This window comes from Abramis brama (assembly GCF_963993115.1).
Source record: "Abramis brama genome assembly, chromosome: 19".
NCBI lineage: Eukaryota > Metazoa > Chordata > Actinopteri > Cypriniformes > Leuciscidae > Abramis > Abramis brama.
The window spans coordinates 20,132,623-20,145,430 of record NC_139981.1 but is presented as its reverse complement, the minus strand read 5'-3'; the positions used below and the strand labels follow the sequence as shown (position 1 = coordinate 20,145,430).

The following is a 12,808-nucleotide window of genomic DNA, read 5'->3' as shown; positions in this document are numbered from 1 at the left end:
GGAAATGAGGCACTGCTTTGTGCCAAATTTCCAATCTGTTACTCAAATTAGATGCAAACAGCTCTTCTAGTACATCCTCCAACATGTTACACACTCATAAAAGCATGAAACCAAACACTGACAAAACAAAATTCTCATTTTGAGCAATAAACCAGCAATAAACCATTTACTTTAATGATGCACCAAAATATTGGTCAATCATTGACTGAAAGCTGTGTGGATTCTAGAGCTAGGTTGACAACATCGATTTTGCGTATTTAATGGATCTTCATTTTGATGTACCGTCTATGCTGTTTTAGTTGATCCCTGAATAATACATTTGTAGCGCGCCTACCATCCAATAATCGCAATAAGCTTTGTTACTTTTGATATGAAAAGTTCTGCCAATTTTATAACAGGTCACATGTTGTTTAATATCTTTAACAGGCTATAAATCTGTCAAGAAACCAAATTATGACAGCCATTTAAATGTTCATATTTCAACAACGAATTGGAGTAGAAACATTTATATAAATTTTTTTCCTAAACTGCCATGTGTGCAATTTGAATGTTTATATGCAACTCAGATTTGAGTATTAATTATTAAATAAACTTTACTTTTGGTTTCTGGCCAAATTAATAATTTAATTTTGGTTTGGGTGTAAAAATCATTTTGGATCATCACTAATTAACAATCCATCACATGCTGTCACCTGATTGGCTGCTAGAGTGAGGTTGATAGAAATGGCACTAACATGTCAGTCTCACATCTTTTCAATTGCAGGTCTGCACTGACGAAGAGTGATGGGGAGGACCTGCATTCTCTTAACGTTTACAAAAATGCTAGCACTACTTCACACGGCATGAGGAAAGACGAAGGAAAAACAGACGCGCTCTGCTCAATATGAACCCCTTGCGACATTAAAGCAGGGCAAGTCTTACATGTACAGTAACATTAGCAAATGGGATGGAAATGTCGTTCGGACGAGTGTGTTATGTACATACTGTAAGAATAGGGTTAGGGTTTTTCTTTGTACAAAGCATATTGTAAAGCTGAAGTTTAATAGCCATTTTTTTGGTGAATGAGTCACAGGGAATACATGTTAGGAGACCAAGTACATTAATTCAAGGGACGTTCTCCGCACAAAGTATCAGAATGGGAGATGGAGGGAGAGTTTGGTATTGACTGTATGTACAATTTCACTGAAGAAAGCATACAAACCTGGGGCTGAAAGTCACAGTAGAGAAGGTTTTAAATTTTTGTTTTCTTAAAATGGTATTTTTGTTTGCCTTGCTGCAGAGCCCACTGTTAACAAGTCATATTTAAGCCTAAAAGTAGTTGTTGCGTCGGCTCAGCCTCGTGCTGGACAACGCTGTGCCTTTACGATCTGGGTGTACAAGAGCATAATCAACCAATGAGAGGGGAGAGGCCAGTCTGACTCTGCCTTTCTGCTGCTGCATTCGGACGGGTGGACAAACATGCTCTTACATTGGCATCAACTGCTGGTTCTCTGCTCCTCCAACAGTGTTTGCAATATTTAAAAAAGAATATTAATAAACAGACAGTTTTTTTAAATGGCCTACTTGTCTCTTTAAAAACATGTAAATATAAATGGTGAAATACAAAGTTCTGGCATGAAACTCTATATGGTGCAGGCTAATAGGTCCTTTTACTCACCTGTTCATAATCACATCGGTATCTAGAGGGCGCAGCTGATTGGTTCCTACCGTATCAGTAGCCAATGAGCTCGCTGCTCAACCTTCAAATACATGGGTAGCATTTGCTTTAGCAGTGCAGCACGCTTTCAGGAACCCTCCACCTTCCCCAGCTCCACCTGTATAGATCTGCTATGGGTAATTCATGTACTCTATATTGCGTGTCGTGTATGTATTAGCAGCAGCGTAGCAGATCTATTCCGCCAAGACCAAACATACACCATTGTCATACCCATTACCATGCCAAACACTCAGAGAGCTGTCATGACAGAAGTGTTTTTAATGATTTAAATGTCTTTCCAAAAGCTTCACGTGACGAGTTCCTCAAATTTCACTTATGAAGGTGGTTTCACTTAGCTAATGCCAGTTCCTATTGTGAAAGTGCCCTCATCACAGTACAGTAGCATGATCTTTTCCTGGTGGGTGACAGTCTCTCAGTTATTGTTCAACTGCACCTCTTTATTCCCGTAGTTTGAACCCTTCTCAATCTCTGTCTGTCCGATCATCCAGCGGATTCCAACTGACACTGAAAGTAAAAGCAAAAATTGGTCAGCGCAACAGCCAGTCACATTAGCGTGCTCCATAACTAAACTAGGGCTACAAGCACTATCTATATCATTCATTAGATCAGTGGTTCTCAATCAGGGGGCGTCTGCAATCTTTTAAGGTGGCCACATATATATGAATTATTTTAATATATTAATATGTTAAAATTCTAAAAACTATAGGGACTTTAGCTACTTTAACTATAGGGATGCATGATATATCGGCATTAGCTGATATGTAAATTTTTTATGTTATCATTATTGGCCCAATAAGAAAATTTGGCCGACGTATTAAAGCCGAGAAATAATGGATTATTTCCTTTAGCTGAGACACTTCAGATGCGCACTGTTTGCAATGATGGTTTTGAATTGCTTGAAATATGATTGGAATCACTTCCAAAAAGGAAAATACAGTTACATGCAACGTGCAGCGCAAGTCTGTCATAAAGGCTACATAAAATTATAATGAGAACATTATAATTGTGTGCTTGGGACATGGCTTTTAATGGTTTTGTTTTTGTAATCAGGCTCTCAAATTATATACAAATTTTGATTTAGCACCCAATATATCGGTTGTATATATAGAAATGTCGGTTATTAGTATCGGCCAAAGTTTTCATATCGGTGCAATTGTTTTTAATGAAAAAAAAGTCATGAATCTTCTAGAATCACAAAATGAATATTTATGGTCATAATAAAGTTGGAAAACAAGCAGGTATGTCAATTACAGCAGAAATACTGAAAATGTTTGTGTGGGAAGGACTTCAAATATTGTGTTGGGCAATGGGTGTAATCGAGTATAAAAGGTTGAGAACCACTGCATTAGATCATTGTCATAATAATAACAGGGTTCCCACAGACATGAAAAACCTGGAAACATCAGGGAATTTTAAGCCTGTGATTTTGAAGCCTGGAAAAGTCATGGAAATTTTGTGAATGTTTTTTTTTTTAAATGTTATTTATGCCAGAGCACTTCAGAATCAAGTTATGCTTGGCTATCATCTACAGAATCATTTTAAAACACTTTTATGTCAGTAATCATGAAAATTCTTTGGTCAACAGGTGTGGGAACCCTGTACTAATAAGCAAAGGAGAAATGAAAGCTTCATTTGAACAAAATATCAATTATACATGATTTTTCATAGTTTTTGTGTGCAATTGGTGTTTCAATGAAACTTTTACAGCTGAAATGAATTTAAAACTGTTCTCACACACATGCTATGATATTTAAGGGCACTTTGAATGCATAAACATTTCATTTATCCATGCACTTACGAAGTGACCAGCATGCGGTACATCCAGATAGAAATGGTTGATATACTTACTGCCATAGAACCTAATCGGCCTCCTTTATATTTTTATTTTTTGAAAGAAAAAACAAATTGGAGGAAAACAGCAGCATTATATAATTCCTTAGTTGCTGAACCACAAAAATATCTGCTGCAATTTTAAAGGTCTATTTCTTTATTTTGCTATTTGTTACACCAGCTTTTTTAATCAGTAGGAAATGCCCATGCCCTTATGCCAAGTACCTGCAAAACAGAAGACAAATGTACAGACGACGGTGGAGATGGACCCTGACAGCAGCAGTTGCAGTAAGAGCCTGAAGAGAGGGTAGACCAGCAAACAGACCCAGAACAGCCAGTTCAGCAGGGCCCAAGGTCGGCGCGGGGGGCTCGTAATGGGACCTGGGAACCGGCCTGTCCGTGTGTAATGCTCTTGGAATTCATCCTGAGTGAGACAACACACACACAAAAAATCCCTTAATTTCCATGTTCAACCCTGATTACTCTAACTGTCCATCCTACTGTTCATGGCCAATTGTTTTACTAGCGCTAGTTTCTAGTTGGCTGTGTCATATTAATAAGCTAATAATAACTGAAATGCTAATACCAGCACTAGGATTTTTATTATTAAAGGGTTAGTTCACCCAAAAATTTTTATTCTGTCATTAATTACTCACCCTCATGTCGTTCCAAACCCGTAATACCTTTGTTCATCTTCGGAACAAATAAAAACAATTTTTTGATGAAATCCTAGAGCTTTCTGAACCAGCCATAGGCAGCAAAGTATTTGCCACTTTCAAGGCCCAGAAAGGTAGTAAAGACATGGTTAAAATAGTCCATGTGACTACAGTGGTTCAACCTTAATTTTATGAAGTGACGAGAATACTCTTTGTGCGCAAAAACAAAATGAACGACTTTATTCAACAATTTCTTCTGCTGGCGCAGGAGCCGGCCAATTAGAAAGCTCTCGGATTTCATCAAAAATATCTTAATTTGTGTTCCAAAGATGAACGAAGGTCTAACGGGTTTGGAACGACGTGAGGGTTAGTAATTAATGACAGAATTTTAACAACTAAAACAACAACTATTTTAAAAATGAATTGAAATAAAATATTAGATAAAAAAAGAAATGTTGCCTTGGCAACATACTGAAATAAAATAGTTCAATAAGTACTATAATTACTCAAACTAAAATAAAGCTAAAGAGAAAAATAAAGTTAAAGATAAGTTGACAAAAGCATATAACAATTATTGAAATAACAAAAATACTGAAAAAAATCTAAATATGAATAATAATAATGCTTTATAAATAACACTGACGAGCACAAAATCACCTCCAACTAAGGCAGGTAGTGCACTTACTTTCTCCTGATAGAGTTTGTGGAGCCAGGCCGCACATTCCGACTCCTCCTCTGGGACCAAATCCAGAGGAATTCGCCTAACAGACACAAGGAAATCCATGATGGTTTATCTTGATCTCGCAAAGGACCTAAGGTCTTAACTCACAACACATTCATAAGTGAAACTAAAACATTTCTAAATGATTATGGAGATGGCATGTTGAACTTTGTTATAGCAGGAGACATAATCACAGAGCATTTAATGAACAACATGTTGTTAAATATTGCAGAAGGGCAGTGTTAAATTATTTTGAACGATTCTTTCTTTCATTCTTACCTCACATATAAATCAGCATGGTATTTTTTCCCATTGAGCACCCCTAGTAAAGTTGGCATTTCGTTGTTTCTGAAATTAAGTGTAGAATCGTACACAGCAGTAACTACAGAGGAGACACAAACCAAGTCAGAGAGCCAAATCCTTAGAGGCTATGTCTGTCAAAAAGACTTCTTTCATTTCATGTATTTACAGTTCTTTAAATAGCATCAAAAGAGTGATATGCCTTAACTCACTGGAAGATCAATAAAAGCACTGCTGCTACGGGTTTGTCATTACTTAATGGCCAAGAAGCTCTCACCCTTTCCCCTGAGGTTCTGGACCGTCATCCAAAAGCCCTTGGTCCGAGGAAGAAGGTGATACTTGAGTTTGGGGAGGCCTTTCTTCTCTGCCACCTCCATACTAATCTTGTGCTTCTTTTCTGTGAATCGTGTGCCCTCACAGTGCAACAGGAACTATAGACGAATCAAAAATGAACATCAACCACATTGGAGATATAACAAGGGACAGAAAACTTTAACTGTCATCACATGGAAAGAGTTGCCTGCATATTGTTCCAAAAAATTATCCTTTTGTGTTCCATAAAAATAACAGCATATGAGGTTTGAAACATGAGGGGGCGAGTAAATCATTTTTGGGTGAACTATTCCTTCAACTAACTGTGCGTTAAGAAACGGTGAAATCTGAAATGTAATAAAATGTCATTGACAACAGAGAACAATGTGCAATAAGATTTTTACAAATATACCCAAAAGTTTTCTGGGTAATCACGAAGGTTGCGCAGGCTCTGCACTACTTTCTTGCGATCCACTTCCCAATTCCTTTTGCAGAAGACAATCTCAAGGAAGTACCACATCCAGCCAATCACAGGAACAAAGGAAAGTTCCTTTTTTGCCAACACCTTCGAACTCTGAAAACAGAATATGATGAAAAACAATTGTGTGGCAGCACAACATATATGTCTTATAACATAATGAAGATATTGAGTCTTAAAAATGAGTAATACAAACATCATTCTCATTTAGAATCACACATCTGTTAACCCTTAAATGCATGAATGTTTTGCCAATCATTATTACATATTCGGGTCTTTAGCTACCCGGATCTATATCTAACACAATACAATTTTTTTTTTTAAATGTATAGGAAAACAGGCTTCTTTTTTCTTGTTATATTGTTTCTAAAGAATCAATTGAGGAATACTAAGACGGTTGATGTATAACTTAAATGAAGGAGGGTAGTGAATTTCGTATCGGGTCACTAAAGACCCGAGGTATGCGTTTAAAGGGTTAATAAGTGGGAAAGTTATGTTTTTTTCTTACCCCTAAAATACCAAATCTATCACAGAAGGTCCAGCCGGCCATAAAATCGATTTCAAAGTTATGATTGAGGACAACAATGGCGCTTTCTTTGCCATAGAGCGCATAGCTTTCCGGATCTGTGTAAAGTGTGCATTCTGTCCCAGACCACCACTCCAACAATGCCACCAATTCTGAACAAACAGAAATAATATACAAATTGAATTATAATGCATATATTCATAATGCAGAGTGAATTTACATAATTATGAATCTGCAGTAGTTCAACAAGCTAATCATTCTTGTATGTATGCAAATAGACATTAAGGAGGTTTACAATATGCACTTCCTGTTTTGTTACCCTCATTGCAACACTGAGGTTTTCAAACAGGAAATAATGGTTTCTGGTTATGTATCCATTTGCTAAATAGTACAATAAAATCTGTCTCAACCAGGAAAGACATGATAATCAATATCTCCATGACTGTGACGCATTTATTGACACTATTTTATGTGATTTGATCTCTTCATGCAGTACAGTATGTCTTTTTTCAATAAGGACAAAATAAATAATGGAAACTTGCTTGCATCATGCTTCGTTATGACAGTATCTTTCTTTGGAGGTGAACCCCACAGGTGACAGCTTTGCAGGACTTACGACTAGAAATGGAATACCCCAATCTGCAGTTGATCTTGCGTGCGAGCTGCTTGTTAATGGGCCACAGTGGTAGAGTACAAAGCTGCAGCAGGTTGACAATAAACCCACTGACCAGGAACACATAACAGATAATGAGATGGCACAGCAACTGAGTTTTCAGCACTTTAATGATTCCCATCCTTATCATGTAGTCTTGACTTCACCTGTCCCAAAAAACCCTGTGCAGAGAGAGAGAGAGAGAGAGAGAAAAACAGATTAATATAAATAACTTTGGCAGCTCTAGCATATTAACCAGAAGATTGTTTTAATAAATAAAGCTGGATGGTACCTCCCAAGATATAGTGCACAAGTGAAAACTGTATTTGAAATATGGAAATCTACCTGAGCCAATATTCAAATTGCATGGTTGCAACAACTGGGAAGTAAGTTCCTGGTTTGTTTTTTGTTTTGTTTCTTTTTCCACATCAACTCGAATGTTGTAGAAATTGTAAATAGTTTAGTTATTATATTCTATACAATGTTTTTTACATCTACATTTCCCTAAGGCTATTTGTATGGTCTTGGATAGTTCACCAAAAAAGGAAAAGTGTCATTATTTATTCTCCTTCATGTTCTTCCAAACCAATATGCTGTTGTTGTTTTCAGTGAAGTAGAAAAGTTAAGATTTGTAACAAAAACAGACAAAAAAAGCACCATAAAAGTGGTCCATTTTGACTCAAGTACCTGTGTGAACAGATCATTGAGCCAGCGAACCTTTTTTCTGATAAAAAATAAACCTCCGGAAACTTTTGGTTTGTGGTTTGGTTTGTTTGTTTTGGTTAGCAAGTTAATAAAATCCTAGCACAGGGCAGTAGCTTCCTTCACGTCTTTGTGAGGAATGTGCCCTTTCTTGCTATGTGTGGGATGCTCCATTTTCAAGAGTAAATAGTTCATTCAAAAGCAATGTTTGCATGAAAACTGAGGAGAATATTAGGATTGCACAAAGAGCAAGATGAATCCTGTCCCTATCATTATTGCAAGCTCTTACACGTGAAAGTCTCTCAGGACACAGGCCAAAGGCTGAAACAGAAATGTCACATTGTCACTTATGGGGTTGTATGTCTACTGTGTGTTTTGGCTCTGCTATTGGTGACAGAAAAAAGTGTGAACTTTGATTTGAAACAAATAGTGTTACCATTACAAAATTTGCGGTCAAACGTGTAAAAATGTACCAGATTTTAATTTTAATTTATAAAATGTAAAAACTTTTTTGCATTAGTCGTGAGGATTTGTATCCATTCCAGTGACTCAGATCTTTTGAATCGGTTCATTGATGAGACTAATTCAAATTCGTTCACTGATTTAACCCTCTGAGGAGGATTCCCCATTAAATAAGTACCTGGCAACAAATGATTATTGTGCGTTAAAGGATTAGTTCACCCAAAAATGAAAATCATGTTATAATTTTAGTTATAATTATGGATATTTTTCTTACAAAAACGAATCGCTTTGCTTCAGAAGGCCTTTATTAACCCCTTAGAACCGTATGGATTACTTTTATGATGGATGGATGCGCCTTTTTGGGCTAAAAAAACAAGGTACCATTCACTCCCATTATAAAGCTTGGGAGAGCCAGGATATTATTTTTTTATATATATATATATTTATATATATATATAACTATGATTGTGTTTGATTGAAAGAAGAAAGTCATATACACCTATGGCTTGTGTGTGAGTAAATTATGGGATAATTTTCATTTTTGGGTGAACTAGCACTTTAAGTGAGTAATTGAATAATTTATTTGAACGGATTACTTAACAACACAGAGTGACTGAAACATAATCATTCAGAAATCAGAATTATTATTATTATTATTATTTTTACAATAATAACAACACATTATTAATAAAATAATATCGAAATTCCGAATATCTCAAAACGCCGATTAGATCATTGAAAGTGCGTGTTCGTTCAGTAGATTCAACCAATGTAAGCAAGTATGCAATTTAAAACCGGTCTTGAAAGCTATAGTTCGATAGTCAGTCTCTGAATTGAGCAAACACGCGCTTCAAAAGCGAAAAAGCGAGAGAGAGTGAACGAAAATTGTGAGTCGAGAGAGAGAGAGAGAGAGAGAGAGAGAGAGAGAGAGAGAAACCACTAATCTGTTCTTCTGTAAAGGTTTACAATCACTACAGGGTGCGCCTTGGAGAACCAGTTCAACCCAAACTTAAACTCACCAGCAGGTAGGCTACAGCTGTCAGTTAACCAACAAAAAAAGGATCATTATCTTTTTTAAAGAACTGATTCGGTTAGTAACATCTGATGTAGCCTACATGTATATTTGTTACACTATCAAATAAAACTATCATATTTCTGTATTTCAGTTAAATGTTTCAATTTGTTTGCCTTGAGCATGAGTGAACAGAAAGACATTGAGAACATCGAGCACATGTGGATCGCATGAAAAGAACAGCACTTTATCTTTCAACAGAAGACAAAACCGCTGTTGTGTTGGAATTACCTTTTGTCCCTTGCTCGCGCGGTTAGTAGTAGAGCAGTCGTCTCATCATATGGTGATGATTAGAGAGCGCGTGAGAGATGTGAAAGGATGTTTAAGTTGGACGGGCTGATATTAAGTTTTCAAGGTTGGTATATTGAGCTGAATATGAGAAAGACCACACCCAGCCCAGGCACCAAGACGAGACGCTGCCTGTGTGTGCGAAGACTGACTCAAGCGCTGGAGCGTGGCCAGTGTGACTTCAGAAGGTCATTATGTCATTTCCTCTGCTCTGTCCAAGGCCAACTCTTACACACTGCTTCACACTGTTCACATTGACCGGCAGATGTACATAAGCGCGTTGACAACAAAAGGGCATCACCTTAAACGTGGAGTGTAGTAGGTGTACTATGTATACTTATATTTATTTAACACACCATAGGCTACTTATTTACATTCTCTTGCATTTGTAACATATCTGTAGATGGGTCAGTGACATGACGTGCATATTTTTGTGTCCAAGTGCATTATTTCCTTAAAAAAATACTTTGATAAATTCATGACATATATCACTTTATTATATAAAACCTATTTAGTTTTAACTCATTTTATTATATTTTAATAACATTTGTTTTTGTTATCTTAAACCCCCAAAATGTCAGGTGGTGCAACTGTCCGAACAAATGAACAGACTATAGGGAAACTATTTAAAATGGTGTCTTATAAAATAAAAACTAAATATGGCATAATTTTAGGCTCGAAACCTTTCATATAAACATTTTTTCATATAAATGAGATAAATCAAAAACTTTAGTCCAACAATCTGTATATATTCTCAAATGTCAGGGTGGCACAACTTCTAAAATGGCTCTTTTATTAGGAATTGACAAGGTAATAATAGTAAACATGGTAATGTATTAGAATTAGAGGACCTTGTGGATTGAAAAGGTTTGTAGATCTCTCTCAAATACTGGTAAAACTGCTGATTTCAAGGTCGGTACACTCTCCATGTCAGGTGGTACAACAACAGTAAATATACAAACAATTATTGGCTGTACAGCCTGACATAAAATGTCACAAAATTAATTTAAAAACTTTCGATTTTATTTAACAATTGAAACTTATTCAAACACATTGTTCATGACAATATGCATTGCATCAGTTTAGATTTTTTTTAAACACCTTTTATGAAGCTTAATTTGTCAATGACCAATACACATATATTGTCTATTTTTTATATTGTGTATTTTGTATATTTTTATATATTTTAATTTTGTATTCACTTAATTCTATTTTTTTTGTATATCTGTCTTGTCGCTGTCATTCTGTGTGGAAGCTGCTTTTATGTGTAAAACATACTTGGTAATAAAGCTCTTCCTGTACAATCCCAATCATCAGAACAACTGCGCCCTCTACTGGATATGAAGGGCTAAGCTGGGCTTTATTTCAGAAACAGAAGAAAACACTGTTGAAAAGAAACTCTTTTTTTTTTTTTTAGAAACATAAAGGAATGTTTTCTGAGGAGAGAAACACTTGATAGAATATTAGTATATATACATTTCGCAATAGAGAAAGAATTAACATGCTTTTTTTTCTTGTCCTAACAAAAAGCCTCGTAACACAGCTGTCAGAATTTGTATTCAGGCACAATGATGGCCTAAATATTAGTACAGAGATGAAACCTCAAGAAATACTTCCTGTTTGTCACATTCTACAAAATGAAAAAAAAAAAAGCTTCTGAAACAAAGATTCAACCATCAAGATGTAGCCTGCTATGATTGCACTATGATTGAAAGCTCTACGTGAATACTGAGGTGGCTTTACTTTCCTTTCAAGCATCAAAAGACCTGCTATAACATGAAAATACATTTTACAATTTATTCAGTAATCCAAAAACCATGTGGAAAGGCTATTTAAGCGAGACACAGACGACAGAAATAGCAACCTCTTCACTAGAGGGGAAATTAAACCAATCTTTGCCTGCCATTATTTTGGATAATAGACTATTCAGATTAAATTGGCTGCTTATGGAATACGTGTTGCAACCAAATGAAAAATGTATTGTAAGGGCCCAAGCACTGAAATCCCAGTAGGTGAAGAAACGGCCCTGCATGGTGCAGATGTGAAAATGGCATGCCCATTTATGCCAGCTTTGAGAACAATTTGTGCTTGATGGTTTTGAATGAAGACCCAGGAGAAATATGATGGTCGTTACCAAAGATGCCAAATCTGATGTAAGCAATTACTGAGGTTATCTGAAGCCTGTTGAGACAGCAGAGATGAGCAGAAGATCAGAGAATACCTCTTGAGAAGATAGGATTGAAATGCATGGTGCACGTTAAAAAGCTCAAAACGATTAGTCTACACTTATATTTATCATGCTGCATAATAATATAGTTAAATTATTTTTAGAGCAAGCAAATACAGACATTTGGGAGCCTGAAAATATTTGAGTCGAAGTTAATCTAATAGTGACATGCAGCACCCAAAATATTATGTTTTCATCTAACATACAAACTAATTAAAATCTGGAATTGTAGGCGTATTATCTGAGTCCTGATTTGTTGGAAAACAGCAATAAATCAGGTTTCTGAGACATTTTGTAAAGAAGTAGGCTATGTGATGACTTTGCTTTTTTAAAACTGTATGGGAGCTTATTCTGCCACTCAATTATTGGAGAAAACATTTAAGAAATATTTTAATGAATTAGGCCTGCTACATTTATAAACGTATGGGAAAAAAAATAACTAAAAAAAGACGAGAAATTACGAGATTATTTGCTTATGAATACAGTTGTGCGAATTCTTAAAATATTACTGAGTAGCACAAATGGACCCTCTTACTCCTTTTTTTTTAGGTTTAACCCTTTCACGCATAGTGGTCACTACAGTGGACAGCTATTAAAAAAGCATTTTCTTGAATTTGCATGGGTTTTTATGGCAAAGTTGCACATCAGCCTCTTCATTGGACCCTGGTGCATCATCCTATAAATTGCAACCAAGTGGCAAGCCTTTGTGTTTCGATTTTTTCCCCCTCCAAACCAAGATGGCCAAGGGTCAGTCAGACATGCCAAGTTGCTCCGGAATATCCACCCATTCCTTCTATCCTAGGAGACTCTTGTAGGTAAAAAAAATATTGCAGCATCAAGCAATATCTAATGAGTCATATCGCAG

At 36.1% G+C, this 12,808-nt stretch overlaps 2 protein-coding genes across 10 annotated transcripts in view; one reads left to right on the top strand and one right to left on the bottom strand.

Annotated features, from left to right (window-relative positions):
• Positions 1–1,555, top strand: part of map3k4 (mitogen-activated protein kinase kinase kinase 4) — a 35,903-nt gene extending 34,348 nt beyond the window's left edge. For all 9 annotated transcript variants that reach the window (XM_084093062.1, XM_084093061.1, XM_084093057.1 and 6 more), the window contains one exon: positions 764–1,555. In XM_084093062.1, the coding sequence (XP_083949188.1) occupies positions 764–784 (21 nt within the window). In that variant the 3' untranslated portion in view covers positions 785–1,555. The remainder of the gene's footprint in view (positions 1–763) is intronic.
• A 405-nt stretch (positions 1,556–1,960) lies between these two features.
• Positions 1,961–9,987, bottom strand: agpat4 (1-acylglycerol-3-phosphate O-acyltransferase 4 (lysophosphatidic acid acyltransferase, delta)). The gene is made up of 9 exons (XM_084093067.1): positions 9,660–9,987; positions 7,157–7,374; positions 6,523–6,692; positions 5,949–6,110; positions 5,502–5,655; positions 5,204–5,306; positions 4,889–4,964; positions 3,773–3,971; positions 1,961–2,221 (listed from the first exon to the last, which is right to left on the bottom strand). Exons 2-9 carry the CDS (start codon positions 7,341–7,343, stop codon positions 2,130–2,132), a joined length of 1,143 nt encoding a protein of 380 aa, XP_083949193.1. The 5' UTR covers positions 7,344–7,374; positions 9,660–9,987; the 3' UTR covers positions 1,961–2,129.
• Positions 9,988–12,808: the final 2,821 nt, after the last annotated feature.